This window comes from Calonectris borealis, chromosome 1 (assembly GCF_964195595.1).
Source record: "Calonectris borealis chromosome 1, bCalBor7.hap1.2, whole genome shotgun sequence".
Lineage (NCBI taxonomy): Eukaryota > Metazoa > Chordata > Aves > Procellariiformes > Procellariidae > Calonectris > Calonectris borealis.
The window spans coordinates 154,267,501-154,284,964 of NC_134312.1; the positions used below are offsets into that span (position 1 = coordinate 154,267,501).

At 37.3% G+C, this 17,464-nt stretch overlaps 1 protein-coding gene across 4 annotated transcripts in view; it reads right to left on the reverse strand.

The window, feature by feature from the left end:
* The window catches only part of ARHGEF7 (Rho guanine nucleotide exchange factor 7), a 126,773-nt gene that overhangs the window by 17,573 nt on the left and 91,736 nt on the right, over positions 1-17,464 (reverse strand). For all 4 annotated transcript variants that reach the window (XM_075137121.1, XM_075137113.1, XM_075137131.1 and 1 more), the window contains 9 exons: positions 17,075-17,213; positions 16,116-16,175; positions 14,774-14,920; positions 12,784-12,870; positions 9,199-9,277; positions 7,493-7,632; positions 6,605-6,829; positions 4,521-4,614; positions 1,467-1,556 (listed from right to left, as the gene is read on the reverse strand). In XM_075137121.1, coding sequence (XP_074993222.1) covers positions 1,467-1,556; positions 4,521-4,614; positions 6,605-6,829; positions 7,493-7,632; positions 9,199-9,277; positions 12,784-12,870; positions 14,774-14,920; positions 16,116-16,175; positions 17,075-17,213 — 1,061 coding nt within the window. The remainder of the gene's footprint in view (positions 1-1,466; positions 1,557-4,520; positions 4,615-6,604; positions 6,830-7,492; positions 7,633-9,198; positions 9,278-12,783; positions 12,871-14,773; positions 14,921-16,115; positions 16,176-17,074; positions 17,214-17,464) is intronic.

The window sequence follows — 17,464 nt, forward strand, 5'->3', positions numbered from 1 at the left end:
ATTTCTTGTCACATATTCCTTGGAGATAATAAACAGATCAGTCGAGACATTTAAACAGCAATCATCTCATTTAATTTTCTTTGGAACAACAGTATATCTTCAGAATTTTGAACACATTCACTTCCTTTTATCCAATTAAACACACTACTGTTATGACTGTAGGGCTATAAAATAGATTAATATTAATAAAAATTATGTAATAGTAGCTAATTTATGAAATTGACAGTTTTGTCACCTTGGAGATGTACAGTTCATCGAGACAAAAAAATTAAAATGAAGGTTTTCGCTGTTACTTCAAAAGTTTCTACAGTCTAATACGAGGGCCATATTCCCATTTTGAAGTACATACGAATACAAAGTAGCTAGATTTTTTCAAGGTGATAATAGTAAGTGAATACGTATTAGGAAAATCCATTAACTAAGTTTGTGACTGCATTTTGAGACTTCTCAACTGTCAGCATAAAGTGCTTTTGCTTGGAAGCAAAACAGGCATAGAGCACTGTGGGTGCAGTAACAGAGATTAACACTGTAAATTTACACAGCTTGAGTGAACAAGGAGTAAGTTAGCATGTCCACTCTTCTAGTTCCTGACAGCAGCAAAACCAGAAAAGTACTTCAGGATCATTATACTGTGTTCCAAGGATCCCTGAATTAAATCGGTATTAAACAGTGCAAAAACTGCGCAAATCGGAACAAACGCAACAGCATTTTCTCCTTCCTTGTGTAAATGGAACACATGCTGGTGGACTCCCCTGCTCTGCGCAATATTTTACTTACAATACAGAGGAACTCCACATGGCAACCTTGATTTGGATTAAATGAAGTAGGACCCCAGAGGCACGTTACAGGTTTTCAATAAGCTAGGTATTGATCTGAGAAACTAAAAATGGCTTTAAGCAACACACAGATCTGAGAACAGTTTCTCCTGAAATCATGAGATGGGATTAAAATTTGTAATTAATACTAAAAACAACTAGTGGCAATAAAAGAAAAGATATTTTTATAGGTCTAGGTTACTTTTCCATAGCAGAAGTCTTTGTTGAACAGAACAAGACAAAAATACAATCCTCCAAAATTATGACTTGTTCTTCATTCCTCCTCACTACTTACCAGCTTCTTGAAATTTATCAAAAAGCATACTGATCAACTGTCATATTCAGTTCAGACACCTCTCATTCATTGGTAAAGGTTTTGTGCAATTTTAAACCATGACAAGTAGTCACTTTTGTTTTGGTGGTTTGTTGGTTGGTGTTTTTTTTTTAAATACTGAAAGAATTATAGTCTCTAATCATGGACCTTGGCATCCAATACTTGAACACGCAGCACTGATATTAAGCCAGAAACAGGTTATTATTTCTTTTAGGTCCAGCTTACTACTTGCTGAGGCCTGAGAACATACACCTCTCTTTTTCTGCAAACTATCTAATTTGGGTTTTAGTTAGCCATTTCAGTATTTTCTAACTTACTTGAATTTAGTGTTTGACGTGTTTTGGCACTTGTGCAATATGCTTCAATGACTTTAAGAATTTGAGCATCTTCTTCTAAAGCAGCTGTACCTAGAATCAATGGGAAAAATAGAATTTTAAACATGGTTATGTTTCTTAACACAGAAAAGCCTTTGTAAATCACTATGTTTCAGCTGAGACCAAAGTTCGGCCTAATCAACCTTTTAAAATTCTCTTAATCATCCCATTTTAAAAAAAAAAAAAAAATCAAACTTCAGTGAGCAAAAGGAACAATTCAAAAAGACAAAATACTATTTTGAAATGCTTGGGAAAAAACCCAACTCAGAGTAATTACCCGCACATTCAAGAAATTTTCTGAGCATCTGAAGTTGCATAGAACATGTCTTAAAGTGTGATCACTTTGGTTCTAAACCAAACAGCCATTAAACTGAAAAAGAACTGTATACCCCAGTTATTATATACATAATATTTCATTATTTAATCAAAGAAATCAATGAACACTAATTCACCGAAATCTTGAAAACCTTTGGTTTTATATATGTATCAGATTTACCCCTTTTAACAGCACACTCTTGAAAATTGAACTCAGAATTAACATCATAATAAATACATCAGTACAGTACGCCAGTGTGCAGTTTGAAAGATGTCACAATCATGTAAGTATATCTGTGAGAAATGGAGCAATTAAACTTCTCAGGCTTTAAAGTAGAAACAGCACTACTGAAAAAATCTGACTATTCAAGCTTAACATGGCAAAATTTTCCTCAAGGTAGAGCTCCACAGCAAATCTTCTCCTTGGGGAATTCAGTAAAAATGCTGTCAAATTGTTCACTTGCAACAGAGTGAAATTCCAATCAAACTGAAATCTAGAGGTACCTCTACCATTAGTTTAGATGGAACCAGGAGTCCAAACGTAGAGCAAGACGATTTGTTGTTTCAAAAGCATTTTTCAGTTTTCCTCCCCCCAAAGCTTGAGAAGAAAATAGTCTCAAAGATTTTCTGCTGCATAAATCTGAACTACCTTCAACATCAAAATGTAGTAGTATTCTGTCAGCCAATGCATCCTGGGTTTTTTTGTGATTTATTATCACCAGAACAAAGCCAACTGTCCAACATTTGTCAGGATCAGCTGACAAGCTAACTGTTGAAGAAATCCTCTTGACCCGATGTAGTTTCCCCACAGTTTAAGAGACACAGGCACTCCAAATTACAGGTTATTTCTCTTTCAAGGCAGGAAAAAAAATTGGATTTCATTGTGGTTAGAATGCAGCACCATATTATTACAGTAGCAGGACAAATATTTCACTTCTGAAATGAGTAGTGTGAGGACACTCAGTTGAAATGCTTTACTTATTTTGGTTTGCCTGTTACAATGCTAATTTAACATACCAGTTCTCAAAACATAGCCCATAAATCCCTGGGATTCCAGAGAAGATAAGTAATAAAGCCCAAACTTATTTATCAATAAGCTTTAAGTTCGATAGAAGTTCCTCAGTGGAAAAATTTTACAGCTCTACAATCTGGAAAAGGTTGAAGGAGGACTAACATATAAACAGAAGTTTCTAATTACTGACACAAAAGGGAAAGGAAGGGGGGCAGGGGGGGAGATGAATACCAAGATCAGTAAGTCTTTCTGTTAGTAACACTGACTTAAAGCCACCAAAAATCCCTTTTATTGAAAGTTATCGCCTACATACAAAATACTGAAAGGTGTTAATTTAATCAGGAGCAAAACAACGTATTTGCAAGCTATAGAGCCCTTCCTTCCCCCAAAAAAGAACTCATCTCCTCTCACTACGTGTTCTTTAATAATTTCTAAATCTGCAAGTTGACAGCTTTACCGCTGTCACTACAACTACTGAACCTCCATCCTCTATCATCTGAAATGATACTGTATTGCAGTACTTTCATTTTTCCTAAACAGATAGCTTCCTGTAAGGAGATAAAGCATCCTGAACTAAAACGTCCACTTGCACATCCATGAACACAGGATTGTTCTATTCACTACCCAACCTTTACCATATGAAATTCACATCACACTCAGAAGGACCTCTGCCTTAAACAAACCAACACTGCCCTGAGGAAAAGCTTTTTCTCTCCAACCCTACATAAACCAGTGAGAGACAATGTTCACGGTAACACACTTAATGCATTGAACACTCAAGGCACAGTCTCTATCTTAAAAAGCCCGTGAGCAAAGGACAGACAGAGAAGCAAGAGGTGCAGTAAGAGAACCTGGCCTTCATATTAAATAACCTGTCTTTCACTGATTGGAAATCCAAGTAATTGGATTATTCATTCACACAAATTTATAAGGAAGAATTAGAGTGACACTGACAACCAAATGAATCTTGTGTTTGCTTCATAACATTAATGTCCCCTCCACCCCAAATTACCCCAACATCCAGATTTTGACCCTTCTGTTTTTCTATACATTCATCAATCTCTCTTGGTTCAGTGCTGTTCTTCAGACTTCAAGCAGTCTAAAGCTCTGCAATTTACGTGGACACAGACACTAGCAAATGACCTTATTTCTAGGAGATTAGAGCAGACTGTTGGATCTTAGAAAGAGTGGACCGTGGACAACTGTTCTTCAAACCAGCAGCAATACTCAGCTTTCCAACACCCAGTTCAGTAGGAGCTCCTACCAGGATCGATTTCAGAACATAGCTATTAATTATTCTGCAAAAGTGGGATAGTATCTTCAAATTGTTGTTTACGGTATTAAAAAACAGGTTTACCTTACTGAACTTCACATGGCTCTACAGTGAGGTTCACTTCCCTCTCTAGCGAACAGACAGAAATTGGCACTTCGCAAGCATGCATCCACTGTAGTCAATAGTAAGGCTCTAGAAAGCAACTAATCCCATCATGACATAAGCACCTAAGATGAATAAAACAAACCATCCTCTGGAGATACCTACTCCCTCTCCCCTGACAGGAGAGAGGAAACCAGACGACTTGCTTACACTGTACATCTAACTTTCACAGCATTTAAATTGATGTTAATTCCAGCCTTTGTATTATGCAGACATTTGTTCAAGTCTCTCTTACTTTTTCTCAGTGCAAACTCTTCATCTGATGGCTTCCGTTCTGGCTTGCGTTTGGGAAGCAGCTTTTTCATGGTTTTAGGGCTTTTACTGAGGTCCTGTGCGGGGAAAATAAAAATAAAAAGAGTAGAGCTTCTCTACAATATTTCAAAAGTTTAACTTCTAAGATGCGTACAGGAGTTACTAACTAAAATCTTTTAACAGCACCAAAATTCAGTTTACTAATATTTTTTGGCACATCCGATTTGCCTGAACTGGCTGATTTCCTCTCTACCCTTCCTCCAACTATACACAAAATCAGATATTTTATCTGTTCTATTAACAGAAATATACAGAAAAGTTGCTGCAAGAGCATGCAGGCTGTTTGGGAGCTAGAGCAAAGGGAAGAGGCAGGCATACATTAACACAGGCTTTTTTCCTTAACTTTTGAAGAGACAACCCATTTCACTTGTCTGCTTAGAAGCAGGTAAAAAAGGTACTAACAAGGAAGCTTGCCAGGTACTATACTCTTCAAAGTCAGAATTTGTAAGTGTTTAGGTCTGTTCTTAAAAAGCTCTACAGCAAAAAATACAGCAACAAATACAGCATTTCTGCTCAAAATGTGGTCATGCTAATTTACAGGAACAATGCTAGGTTACAGGAACAAAAGGAATATACTGGTCTACCCCTTACCTTAAGGATACAAGACATCCTCTATAAAAATACAGAACAAGAAAGTAAAAAGGTGAATGAACAGGACTGACCAAAGAAGATGAAGATAGGTTTTGAACATCATTGTATGCTAAACACTGTAAAGATGATTGAAATTTTACCACATTGGAGAATTTAGTGCCCTACACATGAAAACATGAAAAGAATTTAACTTAAATTACAAAATGAGCGTATAGTACAGCCAAACAGAAGAACCTCTTGTAGCAACTAAGCCTAAATACTAACCTTCCAATTGCAGATCACCTATCACTTTTTCCCTGTTGTTTAGGGGATTTACAAAAGAAAAGAAAAAAAAGTCACACACAGAGAGCCACCACAAAAAAAAAAAAAAAAAAAGACAAACTGCCAGGCCACACTGGGGCACAGTGTTCAGTTTCTAAGAAACTGCAATTTACATGTCTGCAAAATAAAATTTTTCTGTCAACATCTCATGCTTGCAGAATAAAATGCTCTTAGGCATAACTGCATGATTCTTTCTGGGCCTTGTTGCTTCACACCAAATTAGTATCATGAGAATACCTGACAAAGATACTGAAACAGGAGATACCACCAAGCCATAGAGCATCCAATATTCTCCTCCTTACATACACGCAGACTTCCAATGTAAATCTAACATTTTCTTACTATTTACAAAACCACACAAAATGTAGCGGCAGGACCAAATTAACCTACCGCCACCGTCTTTTTGTGGTTAAAAACACCACATTTTATTTCTCTTGGAATAGATTCCCGTTTCATACCATATTCTAATTAAAAACTGTAACGGCATCTTAAAATCTAAGCTGTTTTTTTTTTTTTGCTAATAGTAACATTAGCCATCAGATTTTTTTGAGTACAAAAGCATCACATATATTTTGACAGTTACCATTCTTTTTTTTTTTTTAAATATGCTATTGTTACCTAGTAACAGTGGTAAATACTGAGGAACCAAGAGTCAATTATACCCCCACAGCTGTTTAGAATGATTTGATACAGCACTTTGAAGCACTAGAAGATCCCTTACCCTGGATACTTTGCAGTGTGCTTAGCAAATAACTTACTTTGCAATAAGCCTAGATGATCAACATAACAAAGAAAAAAAAATCTAAAAATCTTATTTATTAACTGGATAAAGAGTGGAAATAAGTGGAAACACTTGGAGGAGGCAGGGGAAGCCCCTCCTAACAAGCCTTAGTATTTTCTGAGCTGCAAGACTGATTCCCTGCTTGAAATAAACAGCATTCACTAGTCCATTAGCATTGATTCAGCATTGGCTATTAAATCATCTTTATATAAAAACATGCACAAAAGTGTAAAATGGTGGTGTGTAAGAAAGAAAGTTAAACTTCCCATTGTATGCCTGCTACACAGTCATATTTCTTGGCTGCTGCATCTCACCTCTTTATAACAAAGAGCTGCTGAAGGCCGTAATGGTGGTGCGGGACGTAAGCAGCTCAGACTCCAAGGCTTGGGGGTTTTCGGAGGTTCCAGAGGTCCCCAGTTTATCGTGGTATGTGGAGTCCCATGATGTGATGGATGAGGGAGAGTGTGGTACGCAGGAGTCAGTGGTATTGGCTTGCTGTCTGAATGCTTGCTGGAGGGTGTTACTGGATGGGAGGGAAGCTGTCAAAGACACAAAGGTGGTGGGAAGGGAAAGAAAGCATATTATCATAATAAAGACATAATATCATCAAGGATTGGTGAAATAATCTCACTCGTTATCTAGTGCTTCTGTTTCTTACACCTGGCCTTTGAAAATTTTGACACTAAATTACTATTTGGAAAAATAAAGAAAGTTTTATTGTCTACCACAGACAGAGCACACACTAAAGAAGGAACAGCTACGAGCAGCCCTGCTCCCACTTCTCTCACCTTTAAGGACAGAGCTAAATTTACACGCATTCATATCCAACAACTCAAATGCAGAACCCAAAAGAAGGTACTTAAGGAAATTGTTTCTCCGCAGCCTGTCAAGTACATCACCAATTAAAACCTACTGTTCTAAGGATACTTAAAAGATGGCGATGTATTACTTGGTCAAAATAGAAAAAGTAATGATAATGAATTTTCTTTTACCCTGTTAAACTATTACACCAAGATCTAAGCATTTTATTCTTTGTTCACACAATTAAAAATAGAATGATCTTTTGACCATTCAACTACAGTCATAACATTCAGTTCCTGTTACTAATGGCTACAAAAAGGCTTTACATGGTGGTATATTTGCCAGAAAACCTAATTCTGCATACATTGCTCATTCACTTCAATCCAGAAGCTATTTCTTACCGTGTGAGATGGCACAGAGTGAGGTTTAATGGTGGGATTCCCAACAGTTGTGACTTTGGTTTGCTTCTGCAGGTGATCCACCCATTCATGCAAATCTTGTTGGTTGTTACAAGACACTAGTATCCTTTCAATCATATTTCCTACGTGACAGAAAACAGAAGATGTAGGAAACCACAGAAAAACAACTTAGTCAACCTGACATGATTATAAAGACATTAATTTCCTAAAACATTATATCCCGTAAGTATTAAGCAAAAATTTCAACCTGTATTTTCAGTAAAACAGCATCCCACTTTTCCAGGTTGTAACAGACATTTCCTCCATGTATTTGTTCCTGTGCCAAGCATAGGAGTTCTACCTTTTTTCCCCACCTCTAACAATAAACACAACCTTTAACGATAAGAAATAGATGTAGGAGACAGGCTCATCTAGTAGCTTTACGCTTCTCCATCTTCCCCAGGAAAGCCAGCATATAGCCTAAAATGTCATTCTTGAGCCTATAAGCTACAATATAGGAAAAGTTATAAAATACAGTTCACTGATCTTCTCTCAGAAAAAGGCACAAAGTTGGTCTGAATCTAGCACTAAAGCTCAGGCAAAAGTCACTTGGGAAAGCAATCTTAACCAAAGATTACTTTAATTTCTGCAGTTAACTCCATTTTAACCCATCACATTCCTCATCTGAGGTCAGCTGCATAGCTATTATCTCAGAAGAACATGCACCATCAAGAGCTTTTTCCCTCTGCCTCATATCACTGATGTGCGATACTGCCAGCCACTTGAGGGGGTCAAAATTACTTTACTTAAATGCAACCTGCTTGGAGGCAGAATTGATCCAGGAAATTAATGAAGGTATGAAGCTCCACTATGTGGACCCTGCTCCCACTGTCCTTTAAATCCCCCAAGGAAATAAGGTACATGCTGAAACAAATGACTTAACAGACAGAAATTACCCAAAATAAGCACAACAGCAATCATCATTAGCAGAGATACTGAAGGTCTCAGGAAAGAGGTGGACCGTTTCTAGAAGAAAGCTCTTGCTTAAAGCTCTTCCAAAGTCTCTGGAATTTCTCTTCTTCCAGTGAGTCACATACTTCGAACTGCTTCATTATAAAGGACCTTCTTCAAGGCTACTGCCTCCATTCATTACAATACAGAAATTTGGGGATGAATACCATGCAAAGACAGTTTGTTAACTGCTTAAGACAAGCAGTAAAAAGCAGCTTTCAAGTGAGGCTCTGGGTAGCTGCCTTACAAAGTTTGGCCAGAGAGTTGGTAGATGCCCCATCCCTGGAAACATTCAAGGTCAGGCTGGACGGCGCTCTGAGCAACCTGATCTGGTTGAAGATGTCCCTGCCCACGGCAGGGGGGTTGGACTAGATGACCTTTAGAGGTCCCTTCCAACCCAAACTATTCTATGATTCTATGATAAAATTTGTATAGTCACAGAATGGTTGAGCTGGAAGAGATCTCTGTAGGTCATCCACTCCCCTGCTCAAGCACAGACACCTACAGCCAGTTGCTCAGGACCGTGGCCAGACAGCTTTTGAGTATCTCCAAGGATGGAGATCTCTCCAGGCAACCTGTGCCAGTGGTTGGTCACCCTCACAATGAAAAAGTTCTTCCCTCTGTTCAGACAGAACAGTTGATGTTTGAAATAGCATATCCTGGAGTAAGTAGTAAATAAAAATGTTTACAGTCAATACCTGATATTTCAAATGCATTTTTATGGTTTTCACTGTCTTCTAGCTTTGTGATAGTCATTCCTGTCATTGGCAGTTTTCCCTAAAAGAAAGCAGTAACACTGAAGTTAAATACAGAACACACAAAAACATTACCAAGTAAAGAATATATAAACTTAAAGCTCTGAACAAAGACATATACAGTAAATTGGTGAACACACAGACACTGAGGGATTTAAAAATCCACACAAGCACCTCGTAATGGAAGTTTTTAGTAGGAATTTTTTAGAAGTTGCCGAACTTCTGCAAATGGCACCCGTGTCTTCAATGAGTCTATCTGATACCTATGCAGGCTATGGAATCCATACAAATGTAATAGTCATCACTCATCATAGCCTCAGGTTCTTGGAACTGAGACCTTCAGGGGCATTCATATTACATGCTTAGAGGCAATGGTGGCTCATCTTTAAGCACATTTGTTTGCAAACTGTTTGATTAGCTCTTAAAATAAGGTTTGTGGTACAAGTAGATTTAGAAAGGAAGATTTCACTAAACAAATGCATCAATTATTTACTGAAGATTTATGTCTCTAATAACCCCACTAGTAAATTCACTCACAGAAATATTTGGGGAAAGAAAATAAAAGCAGTAAAAACACCTTTAATTTTGTAAAGTTTCAGAAGAACATATTAATTTTGCAGAGATAACCTCTCATTTTAAACCCAGTCAAGCTGGAAAAAAAAAGTCAGTTTAGGATAACTTTCTTACCCTTTAGAAACACAGAAGAATAAATAAGACTGAATATTGTCAGGATGACAGGGTTTACCAAAAATGCAACTTTTATTATTAAAGTTCTTTAAGACAGATGCTGTATTCTCTTGCACAGAAACACTATTCAGCACATGCTGGCAAAAGTGCAAATACTATGTACTGTGGAATTTTGGCTCCAATGGAGGGAAAAAAAACCCCACAACTCTTTTTTTCTTCTCTTTCTTTCCTAATAACTGCAGAATGGACAAAGGTTTCTTAGAAGCTTGGAAACTAAAAATCACTTGATATTCTGTATGCACAGAGCATGCTCAAGCCCAAGATACCAAAGGGAAAGGAAGAGCTTTTTTGCAGCAGCTTCCCCACTGAAGGAAACATGGTGGTGTCATGTACTACAATGCAGCCTAAAATTCTCTCTTCTGTTTTTCCGTGTTTGCTGATTCATGAATAACACAGCATACAGCCATAATGAAAGAGAGGTGCAAGAACTGCTGACGTAGGTGAAGAGGGAATATGGGGATACACCAAGCAAAAGACTGGTGACAGAGAACAAAGATCACCTGAGTTACATGCAGAGAAAAAGTACTAAGTCAGCAAAACACAGAGAAAACGGAACTGAACTCATGAATCATTTATACTCCCTTCCTTTCAACAAAATTGTGAAGCCATCTTGTAAAGTACGGTTTGTGCCCCTTGTAACTTCAGTTTACCACTGCTAAAAGTTCTCTCAATTAGTTCATGTAGCAGGTATCAGCACTATCAGCCACAACATCTGAAGCTTGCTGATAACTAGAATATTCAGAAATACAGTGAGGGTGTAGCGTAGGATGCCGACTCCAGTGGCATTGTTTCCCTGGGAATGACTGAGGGAGCTGCATCAGCATCTGCCCGTATCCACCCCAGTTCTGAGACAAGAACCTTAGAAGAAAAGTCCAGGCAGCCCATGTTATGCAACCCAGACAGACACAACCAGTGCTGAAATCATTTTGCCTTGCTGTGAGTATGTAGTCATTCGTATCTGAGACGTTCTCACTGTTGGGAAAAGTCATGTGAGAGGTTATGAGGAAATTAAGTTTTGCATTCAACAGAAGGTTGGTCGGCAAACACTAAGAAAGGGCTGTGGCCATACTGAGCAGAAGCTGAAGACAAATGCACAGAAAATTGCTTATTTACTGAACAATGCTGTGCACCTGGGGGATGAGGTGGGAGAGAGGAGGAAGAAATGTCAAATACGAAAGGAAAGCAAAATTAATTGTTTAATTTCATATTGTTTGAAATTCATATTCACTAGAATATTCACTGAAATTCATATTCACTAGATTTCCAGTCAGTTGCCTTTGTAACCAGTACACAAGACTCTTCCTTCATCAAGAATTCTGGACGTGCCACTTGAGATACAAGTGCCTTTTCTGTATCTTTTCTCACCTGCCTTTTCTAATATCTTTCTTCCATTTGTGTTGGGATAAAGCACTGGCCAAAAATTCTGAAGAACAGCACAAAGCTAAGAGAAACTTGATTGCATGTTTGAACTACCTAATGCAACAGTCTCAGACAAATCCAGCTACTACCATGGCAGGTAAGATATGAATCCAAACATGAATTTTGGAACTTAATTGCTCTTTAAAAAGTCACACAGTCTGTGACTAGATGTAGCCGACCACATAGGAACCCCGAATGACTATGCTTCAGCATTCCTTCACAGCAGGCAAATCACTGCTCAGGAGAAATGAACAAACTGCTCGAGAGCCTGATTTACAGGAGTACTTACAGCAGGTGAAATCTCAGGCTCCTTTTAGAACTTTTGGTGTTTTACTGTGATGCCTGGAAACCACATAACAATACTTGAAGTACATTTATAAAGATTTCAGAAACTCACAGACTGTGCATTTGCTTTAACTTCACCTCTCAGGGGTCTTTGGAACTACACACCCAAAATGCAAGGTGCTTCTGCAAAATGTGTCCTAGAGCTACAGGGGAGGCAACCCAATCGGCACTGATCCTCCCGCTCTATAGCAAAGTTGCTCTATTTCCATAGTAGGGAAACAGGCGAGAAGTATTCAGTGGGAAACTTGCTAGAGACCTCAAAGATCACGTCTGCCAACAGCGACTAGTGGATTTGTGAGGTGAAACATCTGGTGCTAAGGACCTGGAGGCCACATGGTATGCATTTCGGGTGGTGTTACACCGGGCCAGCTCTCGGCTGGGGCCGTGCACTGAACGCCAATCCACGTACTTCATTTGCTCCAGCAGTTGTAGATGATCAAGTGCATTTCTGGAGCACGCCTTCCAGGTCAGCTTCATCCAGAGGGAGTCCAGTCTGAGCCCTGAGACTATGTTTACACTGTGACTCAAATATCGGTAAACAGGGAAAACTAAAAGATTCATTTCAAAAGTGCTCTGCTGATTCAAAGATAAAACACTAATAAAACACTAGACATACCTAAAGAAATAAATGGTAGCACAGCCTAACCCACACCAATGCAAGCTTAGGAGTGCTGTATAGTTTTGGTAAGACTGGAGCAGCCGTTGGAAGAGCACTAACAAACCTGTACAACAGCATCATTTTCCTATGTAGATCTAAAAAGCTACCGATACTTCCTCTCATTAGCTAGTACTAATAAGGTAGAAAAACCCTTGCTGATAGTCACAGCTGGAAAAATCATACCCAGGCTTCTAGCCCAGAATTTTATAAAACAGATGACCAGTTCTTATTGCAGAAATTACCTTTTATCTTTATAAATGCCGAAGTTTAGCAATCCTTCCAAGTTTTCTATGAAATACAATTTAGAAAAAAGCCACCCCCCAACACATTTATACACATATGTACATGTATTACTTTACCTGATAGATAAACCCGCTCATTCTTGGGCTGGCAGACAACATTAGCAAAATGTTAGGGAAGAGAAGAAGATACCTTTCATTCTTTTCCTTATCAAAAAAAGAAAATGAAAAAGTAAATACAATATCACAAGACCCCTCCCCCCTTTTTGTTTTATATTATTAAAAACTACCATCAATGTCACAACTCCATAATTACTTCACAAATACTTGCTCCTGGCAAAACTAACTCCCCATAGAATTTTAAAAGAAAAAAAAAGGTCAGAATTATTTGATATTCTATTTGAAAAGTGCTAGTAACACATGCCTATACTTCTTCCTGGAGAGTAGAGTCTAATATTTTAAAACAGAAATTGTACAGTCTAGGTGAAATACTGACCTTGTTTAATATGATAAATATGATAACAATTGTTTTGCTCATTTTAGCAAAACAAAAATTACACATTGGATATATTTCTTAGTATAATTTAGATGGATGCTGTTACAGTAATGTCAAGACTGTGGTCTCTCAAATTGGAGCAATCAAGATTTTTGCATTATGTTGGATTATGTCCCAAAGTAGAAAAAGAAGATAAAAGAAAAGTAATAATGCTTATATTTGCAACAAAAACACTCATTACTTTGTTCTGCTTTTAATTTGCTGGTTTCACTTATGAAGCTGTCCTTTGTTTTTTGTTTTGGGGGTATTTTTATGGAAGGAGGAGAAGGTTTACTCTTAATCTACTGCTATAGACAAACAATGAAAGAGAGAAGCATTAAGGTATAATGTTTTAATTTTAAAGACAAAACAAATATATCCACTGACAAAGCCATCGTCTCAATTTCAAGCATCTTTGCAAAACAATGCAAGTCCTTACCAAGTTTTAATGTTTCTGGTTTTCAGTAACCTTTATAAGTGTCGATATCATTTTAAAAAAGACAAAACCAAAACCAATTGCTTTGCACAAATTAAGCTGTTCTATATCTAGTCAAAAAGCTGTAATGCTATGCAGAAACTTCTAAATGTCCGTTATGTCTGACATTTTAGCTCATGATGAGAGTGGGGGGTGGGGTGGTGTTTTGTTTTGTTTTTAAGACTACAAGAAGAGACATGACTGCAGAAGATACACTATGTCTACCGGACCTTTTTTATTTATTTTAACACCTAACAAAGTATCTGAGAGAAAAGTATCAGGTGTCAAATTCTGAAATATTCACTTGCATAAACACTTTTCTCTTTCTTCATATTTATGGACATCTTTGTTCTAAGGGAGGAAATTGACTGAATGAGGTTGCAATTCAAAAGCCCCCACCAAGTTCAAAGCTTCATTGATTTTACAGAGGAACAACTGACAGTAAAAACATGTCAGTGATCTATATAACATTTCCTTTTTGTTAGCACTTGCTTTTAAGATTATTTTAACATTATTTCTGGTAGGAACAACCTTTTCTTTGAGAGTTTTGTTTGTTTGTTTTGTTTTTAAAAAAATCACCCCAGACTTTGCGCTGTCAACTTTCTAATGTCTCTTTTTATTCTATTTCTCCAAAACGACACCATTCTTAAGATTGTATTTCAAAATTTACTACTTGAGCAAAGTGCCCAACACTGTGAGGAAAAAGTGTGCCTCAGACACCTTATAATACAAAACTTGAAAGTTTTTGTTATTTAAAACATGCCATAATAATAACTGCGATGCAAAATGATCCTGTAATGTAACTACACATGGAAAATCCTGTTTAATTATGCACTTTGAAAATTGTCCTGCAAAATCATCTTACAATGTTTATAACTGCTACATCCCGTTACGTTTCAGTAAATTCTACAGATGAGGCCACCCATCTTCAAGGAAATTTATTTCACACTTTGTAATAAAAGCCTTAAATCAGTAGAGAAAGATTTTAGTCTAAATCAGTATCTCTGAAACATTCTGTTTATTTCTGCTGCATAATGATTATAATTAATTTTATTCAAAATGGAAAGAAAGACCGACAGCGAAGACGAGAAGGACATTACCTCACTTCCAGCACACTGAATCATGACCTGGGACATGTAAATCACATTGCCAAGTGTTTTAATATCCTCTCCCTCCCAACAACGGATAGCTTCCGTCAGTATTTGTAGTTCAAGTTCTTTCCGTTTCCGTACTTCTTGACATTGTGCCTAACATAGGGAAAAATACCATCTCCATCAACTCTATCAATTCGGAGCAGGTTAAGGGTAGAAATACCAGTACAGTTGTATTTACTGTTGTGCTTGTAGTACACAGAAGACAGCACCTAACTTGAAGCGTTTTCATTTAGATGACTATTACCAACATTTCTTATAAAAGTAGTTTTGCTAACTTCAATATTATTACTTTTCCTTTCAATACACGGACTTCAATTACCATTCCAAATTCATAGTCACAGCTGTTTCTCAAATTTCTCCTTTCTTTACATTTTAAATTTCTGTACTTCCAACCAAAAATGGCTAGGCTCAGCAGAAAATAACAACACAGCTGTCACAAATACACTACTATACAACAAAGCATCTTTATTTAGTAAAAAGAGCCATGCCAATTGTGCAAACTATAAGTGTGTATAACCTTGTGTTCCTGTTTTTATTAAATATGTCCAACCTGCTCTACTAGCTGTACTCCCATTTGTTTGAATTTTTCTCAACAAGAATTGTTTCCTCTTGTTTGTAAAACACCCAACAGAATGGGATCCCCAAACCTCTTCTGCACACAGATAACACTAAATTTCTGCTTTAAAAAATAGAACATGCCAGGTTACCACCAGGACACACTCCTAATAGGAAACACAAAACATGAAGTTTATTGTAACTGAGATTGCATTAAATATATGCTTGTTGCAGTTGACTTTTTTTTTAAAAGACAATTAACAGACAGCTCATCTGTTCAAATTAGGCTTCCTACTCCAATTATTACTAGAAGTTTCATATCTTCTGAACTTCACTAGCACTTTCCCCTTCATCCTCTATCCTGCAACTCCAACACCATTCCCCTAGAAGGAATGCAATTTAGAAAAAACTCAGAAGATATACTCAATTGTTACAAAGAAGCCCTTCTTCAGGATACTAGTTATGCTAGCACCAGTGCAAAGGGAGACGAAGCACGAACGAGAGGGCAGACCAAGTAGTGCAGAATGCTTGCATGGCTCTTACATTGATAGTCTATTTGTTATAACTCCCCAGCAAATTTTCATCCTTAGTTCTGCCATCAATTTCCAGGCTTTCAAAAATTTCTTACACAAAAACATTTACAAAAAAGCTTCACTTTTTTGAAGCAATAGAGGGGGGCGAAATTCGAAAACATTCTACTTAAAATATATCATCTGTTTTTTATCACTCTTACAGAAAGATTTTTGAAGGCAGTCATGGATTTTTGAATATCTGGACGATCTGGATGATAATCCTAAAAACAATAGAGAAAACATACAATAAAAACTTTAGTTCTAGTAAAATTAATAAAAAAATTTTAGAGGCTTAACTAAAAACACATAAACAATTCTGTAAAATAGAAGTTGTAGACCTATCTGCTGTCTTTTCACAACCTTCTTACTCACATCAAACACTGCTGGCTTATAGTAAAAATGAAGAGTCACTTATAACATTCCTACTTATGCTTAAAATAGAGCCAAGGAAGTTTTACAAGACCTAGTGGACAAGAGATTTTGAAATCCTAATAGGAAAGTGTTTATTTTAAAGAGTTTTATTCAGCGTGTTAGCTTTGTCACAAACTAGATTCCTTATAGATCAGTATGTTCCATTGTCATTGACTGACAAACCAAATTGTGTGACAAGACAAAGACCCATATGCTTTCTATTTCTCTCCCTCCTTCAGGCTCCAAAAATCTAACCTATAAAATGCAAAGGGGGAAACAGTAGCTCCTCCAACACCTTCCCATATTGCAAAGATAATTTTTGGACAGTGTTCAGAAGAAGTCAAAGGGACTATTTTGGTGACGTGTTTGACACGCTGAGGTCCTAAGATGAGAAGCAGCACTCCTTCTGCAAGATAAAGTAGTCTCAAGTAGTATGCAGGAGACACATTCAATGTCAAGTCAACCAAAGACCCTGCAAGACTGTTCTAGGAGCAAAGATTAGCTTCTCCGGCTAGTTTTACTTTAAAAGTTTAGCTTTTACAGGAAGTTTTACTGCACTAAGTTTTAAACCATTGCAGCCCATATTTTAGTAGGCTGACGGAAGAGCAAACAAATGTAATTTTGGGTCCCATCATGTTTGACATGTACCTTTAAAATAATTGTTGTCAAATCATCATTAAGCTGGAACATAAATGCTGATAAGATATACCTCCATGTGCCTTTCAAGTTCTTTGAGTAACGTGGGGTATTTATCCAGACGCATAAAAGGTTTGCTGAGGCCCGTGGTCAGTACAAGGATCCCAGGGCTGTTGGCACCTTTCATCTCCATGAATTCTCCTAGCTCCTCACTGTGTACACAAGATATTTAAGCAAATTAAAGTCAAATTACCAAGACAATTAAAATTACACTGGATTCTTCACTTCAGTCTTTCATCCGCAATGAATTCTGCCAATAAAACAAGAGGTCAAATAAATCAGAAAGTAATTTAAGTACAACTTAATTGCTGCAATCAGCTTCTGCATTAAATAAAATACAGGAACAAAGACATTTGCAGGTTTGGGGTCCATCCAGGGAACAACAGACATAGGATCAAACCCA